This window comes from Xyrauchen texanus, chromosome 14 (genome assembly GCF_025860055.1).
Source record: "Xyrauchen texanus isolate HMW12.3.18 chromosome 14, RBS_HiC_50CHRs, whole genome shotgun sequence".
NCBI classification, from domain to species: Eukaryota; Metazoa; Chordata; class Actinopteri; order Cypriniformes; family Catostomidae; genus Xyrauchen; species Xyrauchen texanus.
Genome location: NC_068289.1, coordinates 18,826,117 through 18,852,988, shown reverse-complemented (window position 1 = coordinate 18,852,988; position 26,872 = coordinate 18,826,117). Strand labels below are relative to the sequence as shown.

The 26,872-nt window shown below is 37.0% G+C and overlaps 1 protein-coding gene across 2 annotated transcripts; it reads right to left on the bottom strand.

Annotated features, from left to right (window-relative positions):
• Window positions 1-5,092: 5,092 nt before the first annotated feature.
• LOC127654842 (nuclear factor erythroid 2-related factor 2-like) lies at window positions 5,093-26,749 on the bottom strand. 2 transcript variants are annotated; one of them, XM_052142338.1, is made up of 5 exons: window positions 26,548-26,749; window positions 11,838-12,110; window positions 8,948-9,040; window positions 8,674-8,820; window positions 5,093-7,111 (listed from the first exon to the last, which is right to left on the bottom strand). In XM_052142338.1, exons 1-5 carry the CDS (start codon window positions 26,587-26,589, stop codon window positions 5,897-5,899), a joined length of 1,770 nt encoding a protein of 589 aa, XP_051998298.1. In that variant the 5' UTR covers window positions 26,590-26,749; the 3' UTR covers window positions 5,093-5,896. The 2 variants fall into 2 exon arrangements, with proteins under 2 accessions (XP_051998298.1, XP_051998297.1); XM_052142337.1 differs by having other exon boundaries at window positions 5,094-7,114.
• Window positions 26,750-26,872: the final 123 nt, after the last annotated feature.

Sequence of the window (26,872 nt, the reverse complement as noted above, 5' to 3'; positions counted from 1 at the left end):
ATATATAATATTTAAATTCTAAAGTATATATACATCATAGAAATATTCCCTTGGTACTGCCTTTCATTATGTTCTGATTTTTATTTAAACATACAACAGCATCTTTTTTATTTTTAATGAGAAATATAAATGAAAACAATGAGAATAGTAAGAGTAAAATGTGCGAACACTTTGAGATGAGTAATGAGAATTTGGGGCAAAAATGTGTTTCAGTTGCTTAAAAACAAAGGAATGGCTAATGTCTGATAACACTGTAGGACTACAATAATATGTGAGCAACATGTACATGTTTGTATTTTTGAGAAAATAACGTTTATGTGTGTTTTTTGAAAAAACAAAAAATGTAAGTCATTGAAATAAGGCCATATAACACATACTCAACATTTGTCCACAAGCCTTTTGAGGACTGGATCTTTGAGGGCCTATCAATGAGGAATGTGACTGAGAGAGAATGAATGTGAGGAGACTTAATGATCACAATAAAGTTTAAGTTAAAACAAGTAATCTGACTATACATTTTCTTTAAATAAAGACTTTACTTAAAAACTTACGACCTACAGTACCATTTAAAATGTTTAAATTAGCAAGATTTTTTTTATGTTTTTAAAAGAAATCTCTTCTGCTCACCAAGGCTGTTATTTGATCCAAAAAACAGCTAAAAAATATTTTTACAATTTAAAACAACTGTTTTCTATTTGAATATTGTAAAATGCAATTTGTAATCAAAGCTGAATTTTCAGCTTCATTACTGCAGTCTTCAGTGTCGCATGATCCTTCAGAAATCATTATAATATGCTGATTTTCTAATATGGGCATATTTACAGCACATTTTACACATTTACACCCAAATATTTGCAAGCACAAGCTTTGTTGATGATAATGAGGCAGCATAAACACAAGTTAAAATATAATCAAAAAATTCACATTATATTTATATTACACAGCATACAATTTAAATACCTGCTTTAGCCGAAAACAACATTTTAAATATAACTAAAACTTGCTTTTTAGGACATATTTCAAATTTCAATACTCTGAATCTTGGCTGGCAATTCTGGAAACAGTCCCAGTAGTAAAATATGTACATGTTTATATAAAATAGCATGTCAACTAACATAGCTTGGTTTCATACAGATTACATTGCAGGATAATATTTTAAATTTACATATTTTAAATTGTTTTATTTAAAAGTAGACATTTTAAGCTTTATTTAGACATATGTTTCATGTTTTTGCGGAGTTTCAGTTCATTTTTGTGACGTGTTTCAGAAATATTCTTGCGGAGACAGAGACGGATGTATTTTCTTTATTTTACAAAAGCACAAGGTTTTGTTGTTATTGTGAGTTTACACAAATAAATGTAGACCCTTTATAGACTCTAATGATGTCTTACAGTTCTGTATGCCCAAAATGACGGAGTATTTTAAGTTGTTTCCGCTGTAATGACGAAAAAATCCAGCACACAAAAAGCAGCAAACAATATTAAAAGAGCTTCTGCCATGCACTATCGTCTGATTCGGGAAAACAGCATTTCTCTGATCCAGGTGGGTACGTTCGCTTCATGATGGCTGGATGTCTGTTACCTAGCTACTGCTCCTGGCAGTCGACAAACAGAAACAGCAGAATGCTGCGCGCATCATCCTCTCGGCACCCACACAATTCAAAATCCTCTATCCTAGTTCAAAAATAGGTTTAAGATGTTTCGAAAAATATATGAAAGGAAACATACTACGTTTCATTGATACGGTTGTGTGTTTTGTTGATTAGAGTAATTGATTTTCAAAAAATACAATAATTAGGGGTGGTGGGGGGCCCCGAACCAATCGCGTGGCCCTAAACAAATGTTTAGTTTGTTTATTGGGTCGGGCCGGCCCTGAGGTGGACTCCACCTATCGTCTACTCAAGCAAATCAGATAACGGCCAAATTACTCAGCCCAATCATAGCACAGTCTATCTTTAACCAATCACGATACGTTTTACTATCAGGGTTTACTATCAGCTCTCATGAGCATGGAATCAAGCACATACAGATAAACTCCAAGGCCGCAAACATTTAAAGAAACAGACGTCATCAGAGGAATACTGCGATTTCAAGTCCGTATCAATTTCTCTCGGTTATAAACACGTGTAGTGTCTTGTTAAATTTCAACAGCTGAAAATTGCCCATTTGTAGAGTGTCCTGATCGCTTTATAGCTATCCAGGGTGACTGTATGAGTCTGCTATTTAAATTTTTAAACATTCTTTACTGAAATATGTTAAAACCTTTTCTCTTAATGTTACATGGCAGATCCAAACAAACACTACTAGACACTACAAAAGGTCAGTAGTACAGATAGTGTCTTTTATAAAACATGAATCATATTAGATGCACTTGGGAGTCAATCACTGTCAGAATATTATGCTGTATTTTAGAAAGGGACCCTGTAATAGTACCTCCTAAATGTAGTCCAAAAATGCTACATTCTAATAAATATTACCATACAACTGCTTTTATTAAAAACATTAACATAATGTGAAACCAAATTGTTGCCATTGCCGATCTTGTACACTGTGTAATATAGGGTATTTATTTATGGTTTGTGCTCCTAAGATCATCTAATATGATTCTTGTTATATAAAGACACTATCTGTACTACTGATCTTTTGTATAGTCTAGTAGTGTGTCTGTTTGGATCTGCCAGTAAAGGTTTTGATGACACATTTCAGTCAAGAAACTTGGTTACAATTAAAATAGTAGACTCATTCAGTCAGCCAGGTTAGCTATAAAGATAATTATCAGGACACTCTACAAATGGGCAATTTTCAGCTATCGACATTTAACAAGACACTACACATGTTTTAACTGAGAGAAAATGATACGAACCATAAGTCACAGTATTCCTCTAATGGTGTCCATTTCTTTAAAAGTTTACAGTCTTGGAGTTTATCTAAATGCTTGATTCCCTGCTCATGATAGCTCTGTGACTGTGGTCCCGCCCTGATAGTAAAACAAATCGTGATTGGTTGAAGATAGATAATGTGGCCATTATCTGATTGGTTTGAGTAGACGATGGGTGGAGTCCGCCTATTTGTAGATTTGTGTGCACATCTTGACGCTAGATTTGTTTCAAAATCGACAAATGTCTGTAGCGATCCATAAATGCACAGGAATAAATCCACAAGTAAATGTGCACAATTCATAAAGGAATGCTGGACAGAGTTGTGTTTGTCAGTTAAAATATATATTTGTAAATGTTTTCCCTTTATTTTTTGTGAAACTCCTTGCATTTTATTTGTGGATCTGATTCAATTTATTTGTGAACCAACTTTTTGTTTGTGAATCATGTACATTTCATTTTTTAAATGAAATTTATTTGTGAATTAATTTCATTTTTGTGAAACTCGTTGCATTTTATTTGTGGATCTGATTCAATTTATTTGTGAACCAGCTTTTTGTTTGTGAATCATGTACATTTCATTTTTGAAATGTACATGATTGTTTCATTGATTCAAATGAATTATTGTTTCATTTTTAATATGAAACAATTCCATCTAAATATTCCTGATGCAATACTCAGTGGCTGCGAGACTCTCACTAAAATGCAACACATCTTAATGGTTCTAAATGTTCTCTTCATTTTCTTTTTGCAAAACGTTTAATTTATAATTATATATAATATAAATATTATTATTTTATTTATATATACATACATAAAAAAATTATTGTATTTTGGTTAAATACGTTATGACCAGGACTTTTTCTTGACAGGTTTCATGAGAATCTGTCTCAGAATGTTTTTAGAACACATTTCTAATGTAGCAGAGAATGAATGTGTGCGAATGCACTGCCAAATAAAATGGTTTTGTTAAATAAAAATGCTTTAAACTCCCCAAGAGTGTTTACTTTTCTTGTGTATGTTGTGTTGATTGGGTGATCAAGGTCATTTTCATGGGTAAATATTTAAGATCAGTGCTGACCTAGAAAAGTCCCATGCCATTACTCTGATAGCTTAAAACTGCAGAAATGAAATGCTCAATGTACAACCCTAACACAAAAAAATCAGGTTATTGGGCAGTTTTATTTTGAAAAACTATAATTACTTAGTTATATAAAACATGGCTGCCTGTTGATGAGTAAAAGCAAGGCAGTAAAATGCAGTCACAAGGCTTTGAAAGTTACATTAGAACAACAGCAGCATTCATTTGTGATATTATATCATCTGCTTTTATAAGCCAATAAACTTTTATGTACACTGTAAAAAGACCCTACATCATGACATGTTAATGCAGGTTTCTGAACAGGTTGGCCCTGTTTGTTTTAGTATAACAAGCAGACTGTCAAGCTTTACTGTACTGTGAAAAGAGAGGGCTTGGTGTGTTCAAAGGTTGTGTGTGTTTGCGTGTGTGGCTTGCAAAGCAAAAAATCTGACCCGTTCTACTGCTCTTTGTCCACTAGGGCTTTAATCTTAAATGGGCTGCAGCCAAACAACCGTGCTCTGATGCATAACACTGGGAGATTGGGTTTGTTAGGCTGAGGTAAATATTCAGTTGAAACTTGTTAGTTAGCACACTGGACAAACATTTTCTTTCACACTCTAATGTTTATGATTAGGTTTAATCTCACAAATCAGGGTAGATGGTGTGAATATGTAGTGTGGTACCATGTTGGTGGCGAGCCAAATTGAAAAGTTGTTTCTGAAAAACTACAGCTCCAAACCCTTCTTATATAATGTTTAGCATTGTCCCAATAGATTATGTTGTAATGGCGAAGTAGGATATATAGTGGGTTTAAAAAAAGTATTTAGACATTTAGGCTACATTTAAAATGTATGAATGTCATTACATTAGATACAATATCAAACCAACTGGCATCTGGAAACAAATAGCGCAAGACTTTTCTTCTGACTTTTAACCAATTATTCTATTATCTAGACTATTATCAAACCAAATGGAATGATCTAATTCATTGTTATTCATACATTTTTAACTTAATAGATTTGTGACTACTTCCTTATTGTTAATATCCAGTTCCTCTTTCCTCCATTCACCTTCTCATCATAAAACAACTAGTCAACCATTTAAAACAACTGCCAAAGTCATCACTGTTTTAAATATTTATTTATTTATCATAAAGCCATAAAGTCCAGAGATAAAATAGCAATATAATTGTAAATTAAGATATAAAACTGACTTAAGTGCAGACTTAAAAGGATCTCAACCATTATTAGCATACAAGAATGTAGAATCTATTTTTATATACAGTACATTTGTCCATCTCAATAGCAAATAAGGTATACATTTATTTACAAACCAGGTAGGCAAAAGAATCTCAGAGAAAATATAAAGGAGTACAAAATCAAACACATATTAAAAATATTAGGAAAGCAGAATATGATAAACTTATATATTCATTCTGCTATTTCAATATTTGATGTACATAAGCAAAATACACTCCTATTTAGTATTTATTTTTCATAAAACTTGCACCATGTCCTAACCAGGCGTGATGCACTATATGCGAAGCTGCGCAATGTGAAATTTGCAGCCAATCAGAACATATTCAAAGTTTACACTGTGTTCCATTTCAAGCCGAATGTGCAAGACTTTGCACGCCTTTGATCTTCAACCATAAAGATATTCCATTGCTAGATGATTGGAAAATTACATGCGAGTAAACAAAACTGGAACCAAGTTGACAAATGATGTTGAATTGCATTTTTTCTAAAGGTGTACAGAGTTTCCAATTAGAAAGTGCGAAATCAAGTGCCGTTCTATTGCACTTTTGTGGTTAGGACAAAGATAGCTTATATCACTTATTGCTATAACGTTGCGCCTAATTAGGACAAGGTGTTAGCAAGAGAAATGCACTACCAAAAAATAGAAGCAAGAATGGAAGGGGAGACAAGAAGGAACAGATCTAGTCATTCTTAACCGGAGTCTTTTTAAGGCGAGGAACGAGGAAAACTGTGCCGTCGGCGGTATGCTGAAGGGAGTATTCATTGGGTGAGAAAGGCCTGCCCTGCTCGTCTCGAAGCATACTGAAGACCTCTTGGTACAGAGTATTCAACTGTTGCTTCATCTCTCTCAGACCGGTACTACGTTCACTTTTCTCATTCATCAGGCGTTCCTTCTCCTCCTCCAGCGAGTCTAGCTCATACTCAAGGCCCACGATGTTCTCCAACTTCCTCTTGCGGCAGTTCTGCGCAGCGACCTTGTTCTTGCCTCGACGGCGGATGTCTCTGATGAGGGAGAGTTGAGCTTCATTGAGCTGTTGTTTGGACATCATCTCGTTGAAGTCATCTACAGGAAGATTGATGATCGTATCTACAGTGAAGGGGATCTGCAAGGCTTTTGCTCTCTGTTCGTCACGGGAGAGCCTGGCCTCAGAGCGTTTCTTCTGTTTGTCTTTGGTGAAAGGAGGTTTGGAGTAGCCACTGCCCTCTGCCGGCTTTATCTTTGGGTTCTTCACTTTCATCTCCTGCGGTTCTACCATGGATTTATCTGAGAGAGAAAGCTGAGCACCATCGCAGTTGTAAACCAGCGGGAATATCTCGGAATAATCTGATTCTGCACTTCCTGGACTACCGTCCATATCTTCGGAGTCGGAGTCACTAAAACTGTAGGATCCATCTCCATGCAAAGACTTTCCTGGAGAACTCATATGAGGACTGGCATCCAGAGACAACCCAGAATCAGAATCCAGGAATTCTGCCATAAGTTCTGGTTTTTCCAAGTCGAAGTTTGCAGGAGAGAAGCTTTGAAGATCCATGGGGTTTACAGGAGGATCGCTGGGAATCTCAGAGTGTTGGCTGACCATATTTCCTCCATCAAAGGTCACAGAGCCGCTGTTCACTTTAACTTCCATTTCAGGATGAAACATATTACAAAATTCATCGGAGCTCACTTCCGGGCCATTCAGGCTCATCTGACTGAGGTTGGGTGAAACCATAGTGTTGAAGGATCCATCATAGGTGTTGATGTATTCAGGAGGACACACCTCTGTTTGGGTGGAGGAGAGATGGTCTATCCCAGGCAGGTATTGGCTGTAGTTTGGGTCCTGTGCTTCTAAAGATTGGCTTGTATTCATAAATCCATCCATATTCATTGTGTCCTGCATCTGCATGCTCAAACACTGCTAAAAAATAAAAGAACACTTTATGAACAGCATAATACATGTGAAAACCTATATGACACAAAATGGGGCTTCAATGTGAGTTGGGATTAAACTATCATTAGTGGCGAATTTGATAAATAAACTTGACGCTAGCTAAGGCAAGCATTGCTATTTGGCCGCTACAGTGCGTATTTGTATTTGAGATGCAAATTTTGTTGGCACAGTACACGCAGACTGTCCACATGCAGCCTAGTTTATCAAGGCATGCATCAGAGGTTCATGTGCCTACCATTGATGCTAAAAGATTATCATAAAGTTGCAGTGCCCATGCGTCAAGTATACTTGAGGCTGAGCGCTCAACCATGCGCAAGACAAAGTGGCTCGCAGAAAAAGTTTACCCTTTGAAGGAAGGACCCAACTTATATAAATGGACCATAATATAATTAAGACTTGGAGGTAGGCTTTTTGACTTATGAGCAATGAGCCAAAAACTACTCAATAACTCAACAATTTAGCTACCACCAACAACATCCTAGCATCATGGTGGCCAGTTTTTCCACAGAAAAGCATCACTCATATTTTCTTCAGAAATCTAGTTGGACTCACTGATGGATTACAAAATACTATCTGTGGTTATGACCTGTCGTAGTGTATAGATGGACAAATTGTTAAATTCAAACAAAACAATCTAAGTATACATTCCTGAGTCACTAGTAAAACCACAGTATGAGCTCAGAAAGGATAATTTGGTTGTTGCTCAGCAACAGGGTTTTTCACGCCCTTTTAAACCACATGTGGTAAAAACCAAAGTGAACCAAGAAGTACCTCATTTTGTTTTTGTCTCTGTCTGATATGTCGAATTCAATACGAAATCAAAATATACCCCAGTTAGGTTAATCTGAAATTATTTTCTCTTACGGTACATGTCACCAAGGCTGCATGGGCTATTGTATATTGCTAAACCACAGCCAAATAGCAATTTAGCCATCTTAGCACTTTTTTTATAGCCATTAAAGCCTTTTTTTTTTCTATCAAACTCTCATTCAAATATGGCTAATTCCTGAACACAAGACACTTACACTTACAATCCAATCATTCCTAATGGATAAAATCCCCACATTTTATTCTCGTTAAATGTGTTTCACTCTGAAAAACATCACATAACATTAGTACAATTAGTTGTGAATGCTGTTTCATGTTGACTTTAAAAGGGATAGATTACCAAAATGAAAGTTCTGTCATCATTTACTCTACCCTATATACTTTCTTGCATGGAACACAAAAAGAGACATCAGCCACAGTGACCATTCACTGAACAAAAAAACTATGAAAGTGAATGGTGATTGAAACGAACTTGCTAACATCTCTTTTTGTGTTGGAACAACATGTGGGAAAGTAATTGACAGAATTTTCATTTTTGGGTGAACTGTCAATTTTAGGATGGGTGATTTTGCCATAACAGGTTTGTATAATGTGTTGAAAACTGTTTTTAGCTTTATATGGGGTGTTGTTTAGAGCTGATGGCATCTTCTCAGACTTTCTCCAGGGTGTTAGGTGGGGTCTGGTTTACGGGGGCTTACCCGCAACTCTGGGAGTGAGAGCAACTCCATCCAGGCTTGATCCAGAGAGCCTGGTAACAAAGGATTCTGGTTAAAGCTGGTCATGTCTGGGGGCATCATAAGCTCTGTGGAAGGGAGAATCGAGGGATCCAGGCAAGGCGGAGCTGGCTACATGCACAACAGAGAATAGAGATACAATTAGACTCAAGTGCACTGACATGTATACAGTAGGTGTTCTGTTGTGTTGTATGGGGTGTGAAGTGTTTTTTACGGGTGATATATATCCCATAATTACCTCTGCTGGCTCATCCAGGGGAAAAGTCTCAGCTAGGAGCTGCATGCACTCATCAAATGACATGGCGTCTCCCTCCTCAGCGAATGCCCCATTCTGCACGTACACAGTCAGATACATCCAAATTAAACCATTGCATCTATACACAAAGCAGGAAACATACATATAAATTCTGGTACTTTGTAAACCTGACTAAAGCACTATTCAGAGAGAAGTAGTTTCCTAAACAACATGCGAGTTAGAATAAATAACAGGATGTATTTCATGTACTGCTCTATGTAGTTATAAGGAAGGTGAGTGTCTACTGTTTACATATAGACGTTAAGGCCGAAACAAACCCCAATGCATGTATGTGAAAGCAAACACTTGTAGCTACACAAGCTCGATTTCATGTGTTGTTGCTTTCTAAAACGTGTCGGGCTGCAATTCATAACAAAACACTTTTCCGCTTCTACAGCGGGTTTACTCTTTCAAATCACCTATTGTCATGGCACAGCAACAGTTTGAAGAGGAATTTGCTAAGCAAGTAAGTTAATGTCAATATATGTATAGCAACTTACCTGATTACTAACACATCCAGTTTAATGGAACAGAGTTTTGAAGGTAGTTATAGACCCCTGGAGTACTGAGGTTTGTTACCACCACAGATACGCATGAACGCACATTATGCATGTTCAACCAGCCCGCACGTTGACGATGCGTTTGCCAAGCACTAACATCTGCGTTCTTGTGTAAAGTACTCTGTAGTGGTGAAGATTATGATTCAGCCCAGTCACTTGAGTCTTTTGAACCAAAAATATTTGTTCATTGATTTGATCATTGTTCATTTTTGCCAATTAAGCCTTTACGCCAGTAGTTGAAGACAGATCAGCATTTTTTACATTTTAACAACTTTTAAACAATTTATTAAACGAAAAGCACAGGGTAACTTAAGATTTAAACTATTCTAATTATGCATGTTTCCACACAAATTACAACAAAGAATATCTGTCATATTGTGAACTGCTGAGCATGACTTTTCATCAAGCTATACACATATTGTAAGACAACAATACTAGCCTAAAAACAATTATGATTTCCAAATTTCATTGCAATGTGCGGTCATCAGTAACTTTTATTCATAATTTATTCTAACACTTGTTGAAAAAGATTGCGGAACTGAACAAACGACTTGCCTCCTCTCCTTCAGCCAGTCAGCAGATCCTAGTTCATGAACGAGACGCCTGATTCATTAACTTTGTTCGCAAACAAGTTAGTTAGTTACTAGTAAATTCAGTTCGTTCATGAATGAGAAGTCTCATCTCGTTCAGACTCAAATGACCGACTCGACTGGTTCAGTGAAGGGCGTATTCATTCAGTGGGTAAAACCAATGATATGCTCCTTCACAGCCTGTAATCGAATGCTATTTGCTCATGCTATAATCAGTCATTACAAGCATGAAAAAGCCACCAAAAATGTCTTGTGCTTCAAAATAGAGCTAATTGTCTTCAAAAGGAAGAGAGGCCAGTGAACAATATAAGTCAGTGCATGGAGGTGAATAAGAATGATTCGTTCACTTGAAAGATTTGTTTACAAATGAAGCATCACTAGTACGGAATACTTATGTTACTGTCTCTGAAAATGTGCGCAAAATAAGAAAATTAGCTTTAGTTATGGTATTCAACAAAGGTAAAAATAAATAAGCTTAAATATATTAGTGTACATATTCCTATCCAGATGTATTCGATTTCTATATGCATACTTGCGTAAAGTATGTTTCTGGCCTTTCTGTTGCATGCTTTTAATGTATGCATTAATAAAATGTTTGTATTTATTTAATTTTATTATTTTTATTTCTCATTTATATTTCACTTAAATTTGTAAGTACTTAAAGCTGAAGTATGTAACTTTTTCCAGCGTTAACATACTTTCTCATTTCCCAGCTTAATATGCAGAGACAACTATAAGTAAGCCATTTTCTCTAATACTGTGTCTCTGTGGCACTATAAAAATTCCTGTGTGTATTGAGCGACCTATTTAGACCCACTCCATCAACATTGGGGCTATTTGTTTGTTCGATCAACGCCAGATAAAGGGCGTATAAAGAAATCTGTTTTGAAGATCAAAGTGTCGCAGAATGCCTCATCACTGTCATGACTGCTATGTTGTTCGGAACTGCACCCAAGACTTTCACCCACTGTTGCAATTGTGTATATGGTTGAGTGACAATAAAGAGATTTTATTTGATTTACATAATTCAGCTTTAAACCACCAATAATTGTACTAATTGCAATGAAGGTCTGAATTCATAATAAAGGTGCACCAGGCAATTCGGACCCAATAAGAAAATTAGCTTTATTCATGGTATTCAACAAAGGTCAAATTAAAGGAGAAGCTTGCTAAATACATTATATGAAATCACAGACAATTATTTTCTCAAAATCACAAAAGAGACCTCTCAATTTCTTAGTTGTTTCTGATTAATGACAGAGCAGTAAAAATGTAGGCTTGGTTAGCCAGAAAACAGTTTGATCGAACTAGATTTAGTGTCCTAGGAAATTTGTATCGGGGTTGTTTGCTTGCCTATTTGTTTTCCATTTCATAGAATAGCGTTTACACAGAAACCTTAACCACCTGAGTTCAATTAATCATGCCATAGCTGCAGTTACCAAGCAACTAGGCAACTGCACCCTGTAATACGAGGGGAGGGTGCGGCCTTTTGAGCACCTATGTCTCCATGTGTGATTCTGTCTATGATAGATTACAAAGATACACTCTGTGATCTATGATAGATTCGGCAGATCCTCCGTTGCCCTGGTGTTTGTGTGTATGTGTACGCATATGATACATATAAGCTGAGACACGCCCAAGCCTCTGTCAGCTCTGTGATTGGAGGGATTTGTGCATCCATACCTGTGTGATTTCGGTATTTGTCTTGTTCGCATGTGTCAGAGCACTAGCAGCCGGTGCAGTCCACGGCACAAACTCCCCAGTCTCCTCATCCAGCTGGAGTTGGGCAAGCAGAGCTTTCTCCTGTTCCCGCAAATGCTGCTGCTGCTTCTCCTCCTCCTGCTCACGCTGTCGACGCAATTCTACCTCCTTCTGTCTGTAGCTGAGGTCAAACACCTCCCTCCCTGCTCCCAGGTCCACGTCCTGTCTCCACAGGATATCTATCAGCTCCATATCCTACAGAGAAATAACAGAGATGAGATGAATAATAGGCTTTGATCACACATAATCTGATTTTGCTTTTCAAATCTGATCTTCAAATCTGATCACACTAATTAACACATTTATGCATATACTGTTTGAAACCGCTCACTTGTCCACTCATTCACCCCAACACTGCAAAATGTCTCAATTTTTTGACACACCCATTTCAGATCTTGGGAGTACTCCATGTTTGATTAGGTAGATATACCAAATGTTTAGTGTTTGGGTGCCTCCATTGGGAACCATTGCACTAACTAGAATGCAACCGTACCCACAAACATTTTCAGCCATACCATAGGGATTTTTCAGAAAATCCTTCATAAAACAGTTGTAAGCCATGAACCAAACCAACCAACTCCGAGGGAAATCACAACATCACAAATTTTTATTTTTATTAAAAAAGGTGCAAGACTATGTACTGAATGTCTTTCATGAGGGAATGAACAACAATCCCATGAAGCACTGTGGATGGCATAATCAAACAATATTTTATATTGTAATATGTATATATTTTATATTGCAAATATATAGGACCTAAATAGTTTGAGAGTGTAGGGAGACCAACTCGATTGCGTCATTCACACTTCACAGTGTGTCAGTGTGTGGTAGTTATGGCTGTCAAATTAAAAATTTTATATTTGTTGAATTTAAGAAAATAATGCACATTTGAATGCTAAAACAGTGCATTTGTATTTTGGATGTGTGCCAAGCACTGACGATGACTTCAGATCGAACGCATTCTTGTACTAAAAAGACTAGACACAGCACAACAATTACAGTTTAACACAAAGCAGGTGTCTCAAGAAGCGCTCCTGCACAAGATGTTGAATAAACAAAAACAAAATGAAACAAAGATGTTTGTTTAGTGTGCTTACAAAGAAATACAAATGCATTGTTGCAAAAGTGTTTGGTGTGAACAGCCCCTTGCAGTTGGTGGAGGTGCTTGGCCGTTGAGTCTTGCTCTCTTATAAGTGTTTCTCAGATTAAGCAATGAGCTGTTTAAATGCTTTGTCAGGAAAGATGTTCAACTTGAAAATGTGTGTCTTGAGATCCTCGTGTCTGGTTCCAGTCTGTTGTGTTCCATCTGATTGAACAGCCCCTGGCCTGGTCTCATAGAGCTCATAGGGCTCTGAGCCACTTCTCCACCGAGTTCAGCCAAATTCCTCTGCTATCTGGGAATATTGCTACTCTATATACAACTGTAATGAATCAAAAAACAAAGTAGTATCCCCCTTAACATTTGAAAATATGGGCCGACTAAAACGTTTTATTTATTTATTTTATGCACATTAGTTGAAAATGAAATGCTTTTTTTTAACAGCCAGGAACGTTCTTTGCAATGATATAACATGGTACTGTATAGTTTATTATGTATTCAATGTGCCTTCTTGTGGACTAAGGAAACAATTCACTTAAAAAATCAGCTGACTTTCAAATTTGAATTTAATTTTCAAACTTTGGAAAATATTTAGGGAAGTGGGAGTGGGAGCTAGTGGGAGTGAGCGGTCACTGCTGAGCTCTTTTACCGCACATTGTTAAGCTCTATTCACAATTGAATGTCACATAGTTCACTATATCAGGGAAGAGTGAGCAAAAATAAGTGTATTAGGACAGTTCATGTGAATATTGGGCACTTTATATGATGTTATGCAATGCCTTGACTCAAATTACAAAAAAATTACTTTGGATCTGATCTGATCAGAATCTGTTACAATTTTAATTGGATTTCAAACCATATATGGATGTGGTTGGGATCTGATTGTAAACATCAGATTTCCTGTGCTCTCTTTTTTCTCAGATGTCAAATAACTAACCAGATTTGAGTCCAATACACCAACAAATGTGATATTTTTAGCTGCATGTTTGGATAAAGCCATAGAGAGTACTGCATTCAAGACCTCCAGAACACACCCTGACCATCTCAAAGGGATCATCAACGTAACAATGAGACTGTGTGAATAATAGATGCTGCTTCTCCTTTTTCATCTCTGGGAACTATGCAATAACCCAAGCACACACAAGTACATACTCAGTTAGTGTAAATGTTAGGGCCACATTTAGGCACAGCAGCTGGAAAAAACTATTGATATGAACTTCATATTTGTGACCTTCAACTTGGGAGTATGTTGCAAGAGAATGGCTAGAAAACATTAATAGACTATTTTTGGGTAGTTGACAGGAAACCTTTTGAGGAAGTTCTTGTAGTTGGACATGTATTATATTATTTATATCTATTTTTAAGAACATTTTATTATTATTATTATTATTATTATTATTATGCATGCAACTTTACCACCCTCCTATTAATTGAGAGACTACATGGAATATTTGAACTTAAAAATTCAGTTTTCACACTGCAGAACTGTTTACATGAACTAGTTAGGGCAAAAAGGTGATTAAAAATTGTGATTTTCCCATTTGGGCTATTTTGTTCTTGAGGGCGCCGAAAATCGCCTTCTTGCATGTGAAGCATCTGAGACATGTAAATGACCAGTCACGGTTCATTTTGTTGTTACGTGCCATTGTGTTTCTACAATAATACACCGGTGTGCAACACAGTCTCATTTAAACGGTCCGCATATCAGAGCTGCGGCAGACGCGTTCGAGCTCATAATGTTAAAGTGCTCGTCTGTTTCATTCTCCCCCTTCTCTCCTCAACAGTTCTCTTTAACTGTCTTGTCTAATGATAAAAAATCCAAATATCAATAAAAATAATATCATCTACTGTTTGCAAATATGCACATATCTTGTTTAAACAGATATATTAAACCAACCTCACACAACTTCAGCAGATCCAGCGTCCTGTGGAATCCTCATAAAGCTTCCTCTTAAACACGTATTCTAAGTCACTCCTCAACAGTTCCCTGTAACTTTTCTAATGATGAAAGGCAAATATTAATAAAACTTCTATTATATACCATCTGCAAATATGCAGATATCTAATTTAAAAAGATTTAATTGAGGAACCTCAAGAAAATCCAGTGTTTAATTTTCGTCGAGCGCTCATCTAATATCTTCCTCTGATGTACGTATTCTATCAGCCAGAATCAAAACTTCAGGATCATATATGATCCTCTCATTCACAAATCAAGACGGTCACTCCGTAACAATCTAAGCATGCGATCCAGACCGTTTAAACTGTCAGGAGATTTATGGTGTATTCACATAAACGCGACGCGTTACATTCAAAGTTAATTTCAAAGATGCGAATAGACGCAAATCCGCTCCAGGCGGTGCAAATGAAGCGAATGACGCGACTCAAATGAGCGAAATTGCTTCATCCATGCAAGTTCACATTTTTCAACTCGACTGAGAAATTTGCATGACGCATTGTCGCGAATTTCGCCTATCAGCATTGAGATTGTCCGGTCAATTAACCATTTATATAAAAACACAAAACAGATTTGAATAATTTCTCTTTGAATTTCCTTCATGTATCCCCAAACTAACACTGCTGCATACTGAAATTGTAAAGTTTGTGATTAAACCCAGCATACATTCTTATTACTTTCTGGAGAAGAACACAACACAGATCTGACTCTGGAGGAGTAGGCCTTTATCAAACTCCCGCGTTCGCAGAGCGGAAGCTTCGCTTCGTAGCGTAAAACAACTTTCAATGACAGTGCCCACAGCACAGAATTGCTATGGACTATTTTATGTACAATTCATCTCAAATACTTAATCTAAACAAACCTACCTCATCGCACAATCATTACTCAAGGATGATGAAGTAAAGAAAAACTATGTCATGTTGTTTTATTATTTTAAACTGGATGTATGTGAGCAAGGAACACTTCACAGAATATAAGTACTTTTTTTATATAATACAATTACACATTAAAGAGCATTAGAACAAGACAGGGGTATACAGTCGGTCACAAAATAAAACTTGTATTCCGAGCAAAGATTCTAAAGAGTATTTGCGATGATAATAATCACATTGCTTTCATGTACTTACTTTATATAATCACCATGTTTTAAACATTTTCAAATAAAGAAAAGTTTCCATCCCAGAGTCCGATTACAGAAAATAACTGCTTTAATCGTTGTATATGTGGGGTTATATCCACGTGGTTTGAGTAGATGATTAAGCGTCCACTTGCGAGTTGCGACCGAATGCAATGTAAATAAAACAGAGATGAAACTGTCCCAGTGTCTACAACTGTATTATATTCACAAACAGGAGATGAGCATGCTGCAATAGTGAAAACAATGACATTAAAACACTTAAACGATGTCTCTTCGGACTTGAGTTGAGCACATTAATCCTCTGGGATTAAGCTCAACAGCGCGAGCAGCTCCTTGTAAACTGCGAAAACTTTACGCTGACAATTGCCCAGATACTATTACACATTAAAGTGGTAGATAACATATGGTGAAGTGCTGTGTTACTCTAAAGAATCAATTAAACTGTTGATGTTTACTGCCAAGTGCATAAAAGTTGGCAGTTTTTAGAAAAACTGTGATCGTCCATAGACAGATCAATTGGTGGATGTTTGGATATGCTACTATTCGGAGACGGATGTGACAACATGCGGTACAGTGTTTCTAAACTAACCAATCAGCAGCCGGGAATGAAACCCCACCCGCAATGGTGTTTTAACTACACAGATGCCTCAGATAAGGGTGTTTGTTAAATTCATGGGCAGAAAACAGAAATTACAGTTTGTGTCCTTGTCCCTGGCATTTGTTGACATGACCTTGGTAGTCAAGAAGTCAGTAAGAATAATATAGAAATTATTCTATATTCTATAAAAAAGGAGAAATGGGTCACTTTTACCACAATAATGACTAACAGCGCTTTATGAGTCCATATAGTCCAATAGTATTGATGTAATAATAAAAATATCAGAGATTGAGAAGGCCATGCATTACGAAAATACTAAAGAATTAGGTATTACTGGAAAAATTGCCGTGATTTAGCACGTGTCGCACAATCATGTCAATTGCGTATTTCTAAAAAGATGCTTCACTTTAACCTTCAATTAATTTAAGGCACAATCCTTAATCAAAAATAAAAAATCAAAGCCATAATATGACCAAACATGGTTTTGAACCCAGTTTTATATCCAGCATTTAATCAGAATCAGATACAGAGACATTATAGAGCCTTCATTATATTTAAGCAATAAGGGATGAGAGGCCGTGCTATACTGACATAAAAAGTTATAATGCTGTAGGCCATCCCGCAACCCCTTCAGCCATGACTATATTCACAATATGGCACAGCCTCGAGTGCCTTCTTGCTTTTATAAAATGGTCACCACTTAATAAAAATATCAAGCACAAAAATGTACAGAACGTTGCTAGGCAGCAAGAATAACTGTCAGCTATGGGTGCTGCAGAGTAACGGTAGACCAATATATCGGTTTTACAGATTAACCGATAGTTGCTTTTCGAAACTATTGCCGGTATTTTTTCCATCATTTATTAATCTCAAAATAGGAGTCCTTGGCGTGTTTCGGACTTGTTTAGTCCCGTGTTATGCACCAAATCTTAATTTTTTGGGGGTTATTATTGGGATTTTGGTTCAACAAAAAATTGCATCTGAGATTTTAGTCAGTTTGGACAGTTTTTCTTTGCCCACCATAATAAATATTCTAAAAATCGATTTTATAACTATAGGCTGATTTATCGGTTATCTGCCTTTCCTACCACTATCGGTCGACCTCTACTGCGGAGTAATACCAATAGAGGTTCTGTGAAGAGGTCAGAGCTGTGCTTTATCATGAATAAAGCATGGCTGTTAACAAATCAGCATCCAGGACTGGAACTATCTGTTTTATAAAAACCTATATTTGGCCTTTTTTTTTTACATTATCGGGATTGGCCGATAACCGTGCCCACTTGGCTGTAATAATAATTTATTCTGCTCTATATTTCAGTATTTGAATGAAAGCATTTTTCATTATTATTTTTATTTATTAATATTATTTTTATTATTTTTTATATTTAATTACATTTATTTTAAATTATATTGTGTCAGTGAATTTAAAGAATATTGTCAAAATATTTGTTGATTTTCATTTCAGCAATTTTGTGTTGTATAGTACAGTATAACGGCATTATATAGGCCATCCTGCTTAAATGCATCGCCATTAAAAAACCAATATGTGTCAGTCACTATAAGGTGAGTTCTACTGCTAGTCTGTAAGTGTGGGCAGTAAAAATGTTATACATCGCCAGATAAGAAGATTTGTTAATTCTGATTAGGGGGTGCACCGATCCGATACCTGGATCTGTATAGGCTCTGAAAATTAAGCTTTTAGACTGATCGGGTCTCAGTCCGACGAGTCCGATCCAACTAACTGTGTGTTAGTCATGTTCGTTACTGTCAAGCTCCAAAAATGACATAAAAGAACCATTAAAACACGATTAAAGTAGTTAATATGACTCGTGCATTTTATTCAAAGCCACATGAAGATGTGATTAGCTCTGTGAATCACAAAAGGCTGTGTTTAATAAGTAAATATATAAAATGCACACGCATCTCCAGCGCGTTAGTAAATGGCACTGCTATGTTTACACACACACTTCATGGCTATTTTTAGCCTTCACATTTTGCGCAATATTTGAGCGCAACTCACAAACAACATCTCAGATGTAGATGCTCAAAAGTTCAGTTCACTTATAATATGCATTTAGAACGGCACTGGAGGTGATTTTGACCAGAAATTGAATAAGAAGCTAAATAAACTACTGTAAACTTGCCTACAAACAGACACATACAGGGCTTCCTGGAGAGTTCACAATGTCAAAATAAAAGCTTGAGGGTTTAAAAGTCAAAGGTGTACGAATGAGATATTTTACAATATATTACTATTCTAATATATTACTATTATTATAATTTGCTTACAAATGATAATAATATTTAAGTTGAATGGGTTCCAAAAAATAACTGTGTGAATGAAAAGTGAGCTGATACCTTACAACTAAATTGAACAAAAAAGAGATCTGAATCCTTTAAAATCCTTTTTTTGCCCAAAAAAATTAAGATATATAAAAAAACAGCTTCTTTTATGCTGATGACTTATACTGGAATTACTGTTAATTTTACTGTTACATTATCCAGTATACTAGTTAACGTATAAAGTTGTTATTAATAAGCTATACATTTATATTGAATTAATGTGTAGTTAGATGTTTGTGATTCTTTCCACATTAAAGAGCACACCCAAGCAGTTCCACACAATAATGTAAAGATATTCTAAATTGATTATGCAAAAAACAACACTTGTATCGGATCGGGATCAGTATATATTATACTGAGATTTCTGATATCGGAATCGGAAGAGAAAAAGTGGTATCGGTGCATCCCTAATTCTGATAACTAAAATAGTTACCAATATTTACAAATATTTACAAAACCATGGCCTCTGACTTTCCATGAATATGAAAAGTTGTTTGAATTAAACACTATTAAATCAACAATGTCTGTGATAAACTGTTATACAGTCTGTAACTTCCATGTATTTACAGAGGGTAAGCTCTACATAAACCCTCTGAAGTTTTGTATATCTCTGTTTATGAAAGACCATGTTCAGCTCATGTGACTGGAGACCGGTAGAAAATCAGCTTCCTATATAATTTCAGATCACAAGGCCCAAGGGACTCCACAGAGGAGAAGTGTATACACAGAATAGAGGAACAGTTCTTAGGAACAATTTTTGTTTTTGCAATTCTGAATCACTCATCAGTGCTGACATCACATAACAGTTATTGTTAGACATTACAATTTAAAGCATTTTCATTGTATTGAATTTATTATAATTATATACAATTTATTTGTATTTATTTAATAATAAATTATTTTCAGTTTATTTTTTCAAAATTTCAGTGTTTAAATACAAGTATTTTCAAATTATTTTATTTGTTGTATTATTATTTATTTTGATTATTTTAATAATTTTTTTCATTACATATTTCCTAAGAATGTATTTTCTATTTTATTTTTTCTGTATTTTAGTGTTCATGAGTGTGTCTAAAAAATAAAACTGACCCTTTTTTTTTTTTTCAAAACATGTTTATAAATTTGGCAAAACAAACACATAAATTACCAAATAAATAAATTAGGACTCTAAATCGATTAAAATTTGTAATCAAATTAATAACATGGTGTCCCGATTAATTAATCGTGATTAATCGCATAAACAAATATTTGCTGAGAAAGCCCCTCATATAACAATAACTCAATATATAATGATTATACATACTTATCTTTAAATATTTAAAAAATTATATATATATATATATATATATATATATATGTATATTCAGATAATATAAATGCTTTACATTCCTGTAGCAGAAGAATTAATCATTGATAAGACAATACAAATAGCGGCTTTAGAATAAAATTTATTGTTTACTACCATATTATTTATCATAAGTCTATCATTGGCATACAGTTCACAGCAATGAAGATCCTTCACCTTCTGAATCAACAGTCTCAAGCCACCTCATCCCGAGACCCATCTCCCGATCTTTCACCAAGACCTATACTTTCTTTACCGTCAGAGCCCAGACTACCAGCCCCTGAACGATTTGGTGGCAGTCCTGAGAGATGTACTGCCAGTGTACCCTGGCCTTCCAGCTCCAGCCCAGCAGCTTTCCCGCTGAAAGTAGTAAAGTGGCCTACATCATTACCCTTCTCACAGGCAAGGCATTGGACTGGACCTCAGCCTTATGGGACCAGAGATCTCTACTCACAGTCAACAGTCAAGACTTCATTTCTGAGATGAAGAGAGTTTTCCTCCATCCAGCTAGTAGGGGAGATGTGGATCACCGCTTGCTTCATCTATCTCAAGGTACCCGGAGTGCAGCGGAGTTTGCTATCGAGTTTCGCACCCTTGCCACGGAGAGTGGATGAGATCAACGAGCCCTGAGAGCTAACTTTCACCATGCCTTCACCCTGCACCTGATCTTGAATCCCTCATTGACGTGGCCATCCGGGTAGACCATCGCCTCAGAGAATGCCAACAGGAGCGACTGCAGGAGATCAGATTGCTGGAGTCCGCCAGCCCTATTAAACTGTCTTCATCCCCTAGCGACCTAGAGGAACCCATGCAGCTGGGTAGAACCAGGATATCCCAAGCAGAACGCAACTAATGGATGACGGACAGATGCTGTCTCTATTATAGCAAGCCAGGCCACTTTCACTTTGCATGTCCTGAGTTGTCGGGGAAAGCCAACTCTCGTCCAGGAGGAGGGGAGCCAGGGCGAGAATAGGAACCATCCCCTGCTCGGCGACCTCTGGTTTGACCATCCATGCCACCCTTACCCATAGCATGCAACATCATCAAGTTTGTGCCTTTGTAGACTCTGGGGCCGCCGGGAGTTTTATGGACTTTGAGTTGGCCAAGAGACTTTCTATTCAGCCTGCGACCCTTCAGAAACCCCTTAACATTACGGCAGTTGATGGCAGTCCTCTGGGTTTCGGACAGATTAGTCAATGTACCCCACCTCTCCAGCTAAGGCTGTGGCAACATCAGGAACAGATACAGTTCCTTTTGAATCACTCTCCTAAGCTTCCTCTAATTCTTGGCTTCCCATGGCTGACCGCTCACAACCCACACATTGACTGGGGTTAGAACCTGGGGAACCAACTGCCGTGTCTCAGACATCGCCTTCTGCTGTACCCCCAATCTGCTAAGATCATTCCCAGAACATTCGCCAGAAATCTCCAGGTGGAGTTGTACCTCTGTTCCCGAGACCCTGTCCACGGAAGTCATGGATCCTCTCAAGATGGAGCCGGCAAAACCCAAGTCTCTAACGCATCTTCCCGAGTTATCCCGAGTACCCCTGGAGTATGCAGACCTCCATGAAGTCTTAAGTAATACAGAGCTGCCTCACTGTCCCCTCATAAATCTTATGATTGCTCTATTGAACTGCTTCCTAGTACCTGCCCACCTCGTGGAAAGCTCTACTCTCTCTGGTTCTGAAAGATTAGCCATGGATAAATACCTCAAAGAATCTCTGGACAGTGGATTCATCCATCCTTCCACCTCACCTGCAGGAGCCATTTTTTTCTTTGTTGAAAAGAAGGATGGCAGCCTCCGACCCCGCATAGACTACCGAGGTCTAAACCGTATTACCATCAAGAACCGGTACCCTCTCCCCCTCATGACCACGGCTTTTGAGATCCTGCAGGGTGCCACCATCTTTACCAAACTAGAACTTTGTAATGCATATCACCTAGTTAGAATCCGTGACGGAGACGAGTGGAAGACAGACGGGCCACTATGAATATCAGGTAATGCCATTCGGACTGGTAAATGCCCCAGCCGTCTTCCAGGCCTTTATTAATGATGCTCTCAGAGAGTTGCTGAACAGATTTGTGTTTGTTTATCTGGATGACATACTCATATTCTCCCACAACTACCAAGAACACGTTCTGCATGTTCGGCAGGTCCTAGTGCAGTTGCTGAAGCATAAACTCTTTGTGAAGCTGGAGAAGAGTTTCATGTTACAGCAGTCTCATTCCTTGGCTTCTGTGTGTCCAAGGGCAGTCTCCAGATGGATCCTGGCAAGATTCGGGCAGTCTTGGATTGGCCCTGTCCAACTTCAGTGAAGCAGGTACAGCGCTTTCTAGGCTTCTCCAATTTTTATAGGAGATTCATTAGAAACTTCAGTTCTGTTGCAGAGCCTCTCTTCTCACTCACTAAGAAGTCAACCAGACAGCTTGCGTGGACCAGCAGAGCTAACTAGGCCTTCAATAAATTGAAGCGACTCTTCACATCTGCCCCTATCCTTACTCTTCCTGATCCAGAGATGCCCTTTATATTGGAGGTGGATGCCTCAGATGTAGGGATAGGAGCTGTCCTGTCACAGAGGAGTAAGAGTGATAATAATGCCATGCCATTAAAATGGCATTGGAAGAGTGGAGGCATTGGCTGGAGGGGGCCAAATACCCTTTCCTCATATGGACGGACCACAGGAACCTAACTTACATCCAGGAGGCAAAGAGGTTGAATTCTCGACAAGCCCGTTGGTCCCTCTTTTTTATCCGATTTAATTTCACTCTTTCCTATTGCCCAGGTTCCAAGAATCTCAAGCCAGATGCACTCTCGAGACAGTTTAAGCCACCAGAGGGGGAGTCCTGTCCAGAACCCATTCTCCCCACTTCCAGGGTGGTGGCCCCCATTCAGTGGGATAGGGGAGTTAGCTCAATGGTAAAACACCTAACACTTGAGCACTGCAGACCTAGGTTTGATCTCCGCCTACGGCAGCCTCGTTACAGTCCCACCTTTCAAAACAAGCCAATCACCTTTTTGTGCAAACGCATTAAATGAACGAGACTGAAAAATGATTTTTTTAGCATGATTTGAGCCAAAGATGCAAACTTTATGATTTCACATTGTTGTCAGATTTTATTGCCGATTTGACACATTATTGAATCGTAATAGCAATCAATTGGGGAGTTTATATCAAGTAGATAAAAACTTGACTTGTATGCCTATTGCCTAAATGCAAAATAGCTGCTCGTTTTTTTAATCATAAAATGTAAAATATCCCCAGAAAGGAACAAGATGTAAAAAGTAGCTACAGCCTCATTTTTTATTCACATCAAATGAAATATGGTGTCTCTGTCTAGGGTCGAAGGTCATATATTAAAATGTGTTATAGTGAAGGTATTAAGTCTGTGCAGGCTGGACTGGGAAGATTAATCGGCCCAGAATTTTACATGGCAACTGACCCAAAACTTGTTGAGCGGGGGTGGGGTTCGCTGTCCTTTTCTGCATATCGCGGTGATGTTTTGTTGTCTGTTATGCATAACGCTGCACCTCATTTTAGCTTATCGCGGCCCATTCGGCACATTTCGTGGCCGACCCACCGGCCCGCTCGGTTCTCCGGATGGCCAGTCCGCCCCTGATCAGCCCCAAAGTGCGTCGGCCCACTGGGAAAATGCCTGGTATGCCAGATTTCCAGTCCAGCCCTGAGTCAATGCGAGGCTAATCAGGCAGAGTATTGCATATGTGCTTGTATGTGAGTATCGATGTATGTCAAAGCCTAAATATATGGGATTGTATTTTGGAGTGAAAAGTATATCCAAGACACACCTAACTAGATAATTAATTTCTGTGTTGAAAAGTGTTATCCAGGTTAGGTGTTCGCATCAGTGGAAACAAGAAACGAGAGCTGTTTATTAAACCTGCAGTGTTTCCTTATGAAGAGGAGGTTCTTTTTCACACTGTCTCACTTCCTGTTCCTTTAAAGATTGCGGGAATGTGGAATATAACAATGTAGGAACAAGAGAAAACCTTGTTCTGTTTTTGTTTTTTTCACTGCACATTGTCCAGGTAGGTGATACTGCACGTAGTTTAGCAGTAGTTAAACAGGTTTAGAAACCTTCATATTATTTCACCATCCAGAATGTTGCCAAAACAGGTGAACTTACTTCACCTTACTGTTCTGTTGATAGACAATACTGACTTCACTTCAAATGTAAGAAAATACTACAACAATTAACTTTTACTATTGATAAAAAGCTTTTAAGAGTGGTATTTTTGCTTAAAAATAAGAAGAAAGCACATCTGCCATAAATAATGCTGTTACATTATATATGGCATATTAATATTATATCACTTTTTATAACCATTTACTATTGTATTATTATTATCTGTTATTGATCATATTTCTAGTTGCATTTGAAAGCATTTATTAATACTGTTATGATTATATATTTCGAAATACAGATTCTTCTATATGGAATATTATTATTATTTGGGTCAATGACATGACGCTCATTAGTTTTGTCCACATATAAACATTATTCAAAAATACTTTACAAATGCAATATACACAAAATAATTACTTGAATACAATTCTATGATTCAAATGTTTTCAATTACTGTCAAAAGTAATTTTGATATTTTTCTTGGGCTTAAAGTAAAATATGTCATATGTTGCAAACTTACAGAGACAGTAAAAAAATTCAAAGTCTCATTAAAAGCTGAAATTCAGAAATGTTGACATGAGTTGTGCTAAATAATATTTTATTATTATTTTTAATGCAGTGAAACAATAACACATTTTTTTTTTTTTATTTAACTTTTGTCCAACCAACATGTAGGTAGAAATTTTGTTGTCATGTGACAAAAATCATAAAACAGAGAAGATCTCTTTAAACCCACAAAACTGTTTTGTCATATCATTAAATATAAATATTTCTGAACTTATTCTGAACTTATAAAAAATATTTTTCACCTTGAAACATATGTTTGAACATGACACATGAAAAAAATAAATATTTTGTTTTTATAAAAAATGCTATAAATGTGTGTGTTTTTTTTTCCAGACAATTTAAAAAAATAATGTGAATTCAAAGATTGCACATCTACTAACTTGACACATGTTTTAAATCTGAGTTTTTAAATAGGCCTCATTTCTATCACCTCCGACAACCTTATTTGTCAATGACCCATATAACTTGTATTAATGTTTACTATTTTATTATTACAGCCTATTATTTACAGTTCTTTTATATATTTATTCAAACCCATATTATAAATTATGTTTTATTACATTAGACAGATCACTTTTATTACCTGAAGTACATGAAAACTTCATTAATTTGTTTTCACTTCTGAATGTGTATGCATTGCTGATCTGTATTATGTAATGTTTGTCAATTACTATTTATTTTCAATTAAAGTTTTAATAAAGCATAAGTCTACCCAAAATGTTTTTTGCAACACCCAAGGTTTTGGGCATAAAGAATGCCATTGACTGTGATGGGGACTAATCTCTTAAAGCTGAGGATCACATCTTTGCGTCAGGACACAAGGGCAAATTAAAGAGCCACATTCCAGATTGGAGCCGCCTGCTATTGTGCAAGGCGCTGGCGGCGAGTGCGCATGCGCAGAGAAAGTACCCGCTGCTGGATCACACGCAAAAACTACTGATCGCACTGACAGGAGTTTATCCGTATGCCAGCTTCACAAGACATTACTAGCCTTTCAGCACGGTTTTAACATTTATTTAGACATGTCAATTTTCTTCTAGTTTAGGACGGCGCCACTTCAATGACTATGCAGAATTTTGGGTGAAAATGCAAGATCAGACACTGGGATAAGGAAACACCTCCTTTAATACGGGATAAACACGTTTCGACCATTTCACGTCATACAAATCATGAATGAAGAAAACAAGCTCAATTATTATAATATATAAACTTTCAGTCCTTTGAAATGTCACATGGAATAAGTACGCGAAGTTGTGATCTGGTAACACATTTATGACACGAGCTCTATATGATGTCACACGATGCCCCACAAAACAGGTTCAAAGGATCACAGTCCAGCCAAGAAAACTGATTTTCGATTTTTTTTATTTTATTTTGACTACAATTAAAAGCGAACACAACATTCGCCATAAGCGACACAATAAATGATTACATAATAAAATTTACCTGTTGGCTTGGATGCATTTTAGGCAGTTCAATTTCCATCATTTCTGAGAGACAAAGTCAATTTTTGGCGCCGTAACTCCTAATGTGATTAATTCGTATGTAATCCTTCAGAACGAAATTAAATAATGCTTGAAATAAATAGGTCGGACTGTCGTCGGCAGACGATGCACTTGTGAAGGAAATGCTGTCTGTAGAGTTATGAAAATTTACGGAAAGCCCCAGTCATTTGATGCCCCGCCCACAAACCTCGATGGCCAACAGGAAGCGCTCGTTGAGCTATTGCGTTATTCGCCCCTTTTTTACCTTCTGACGCAACACCCAACTC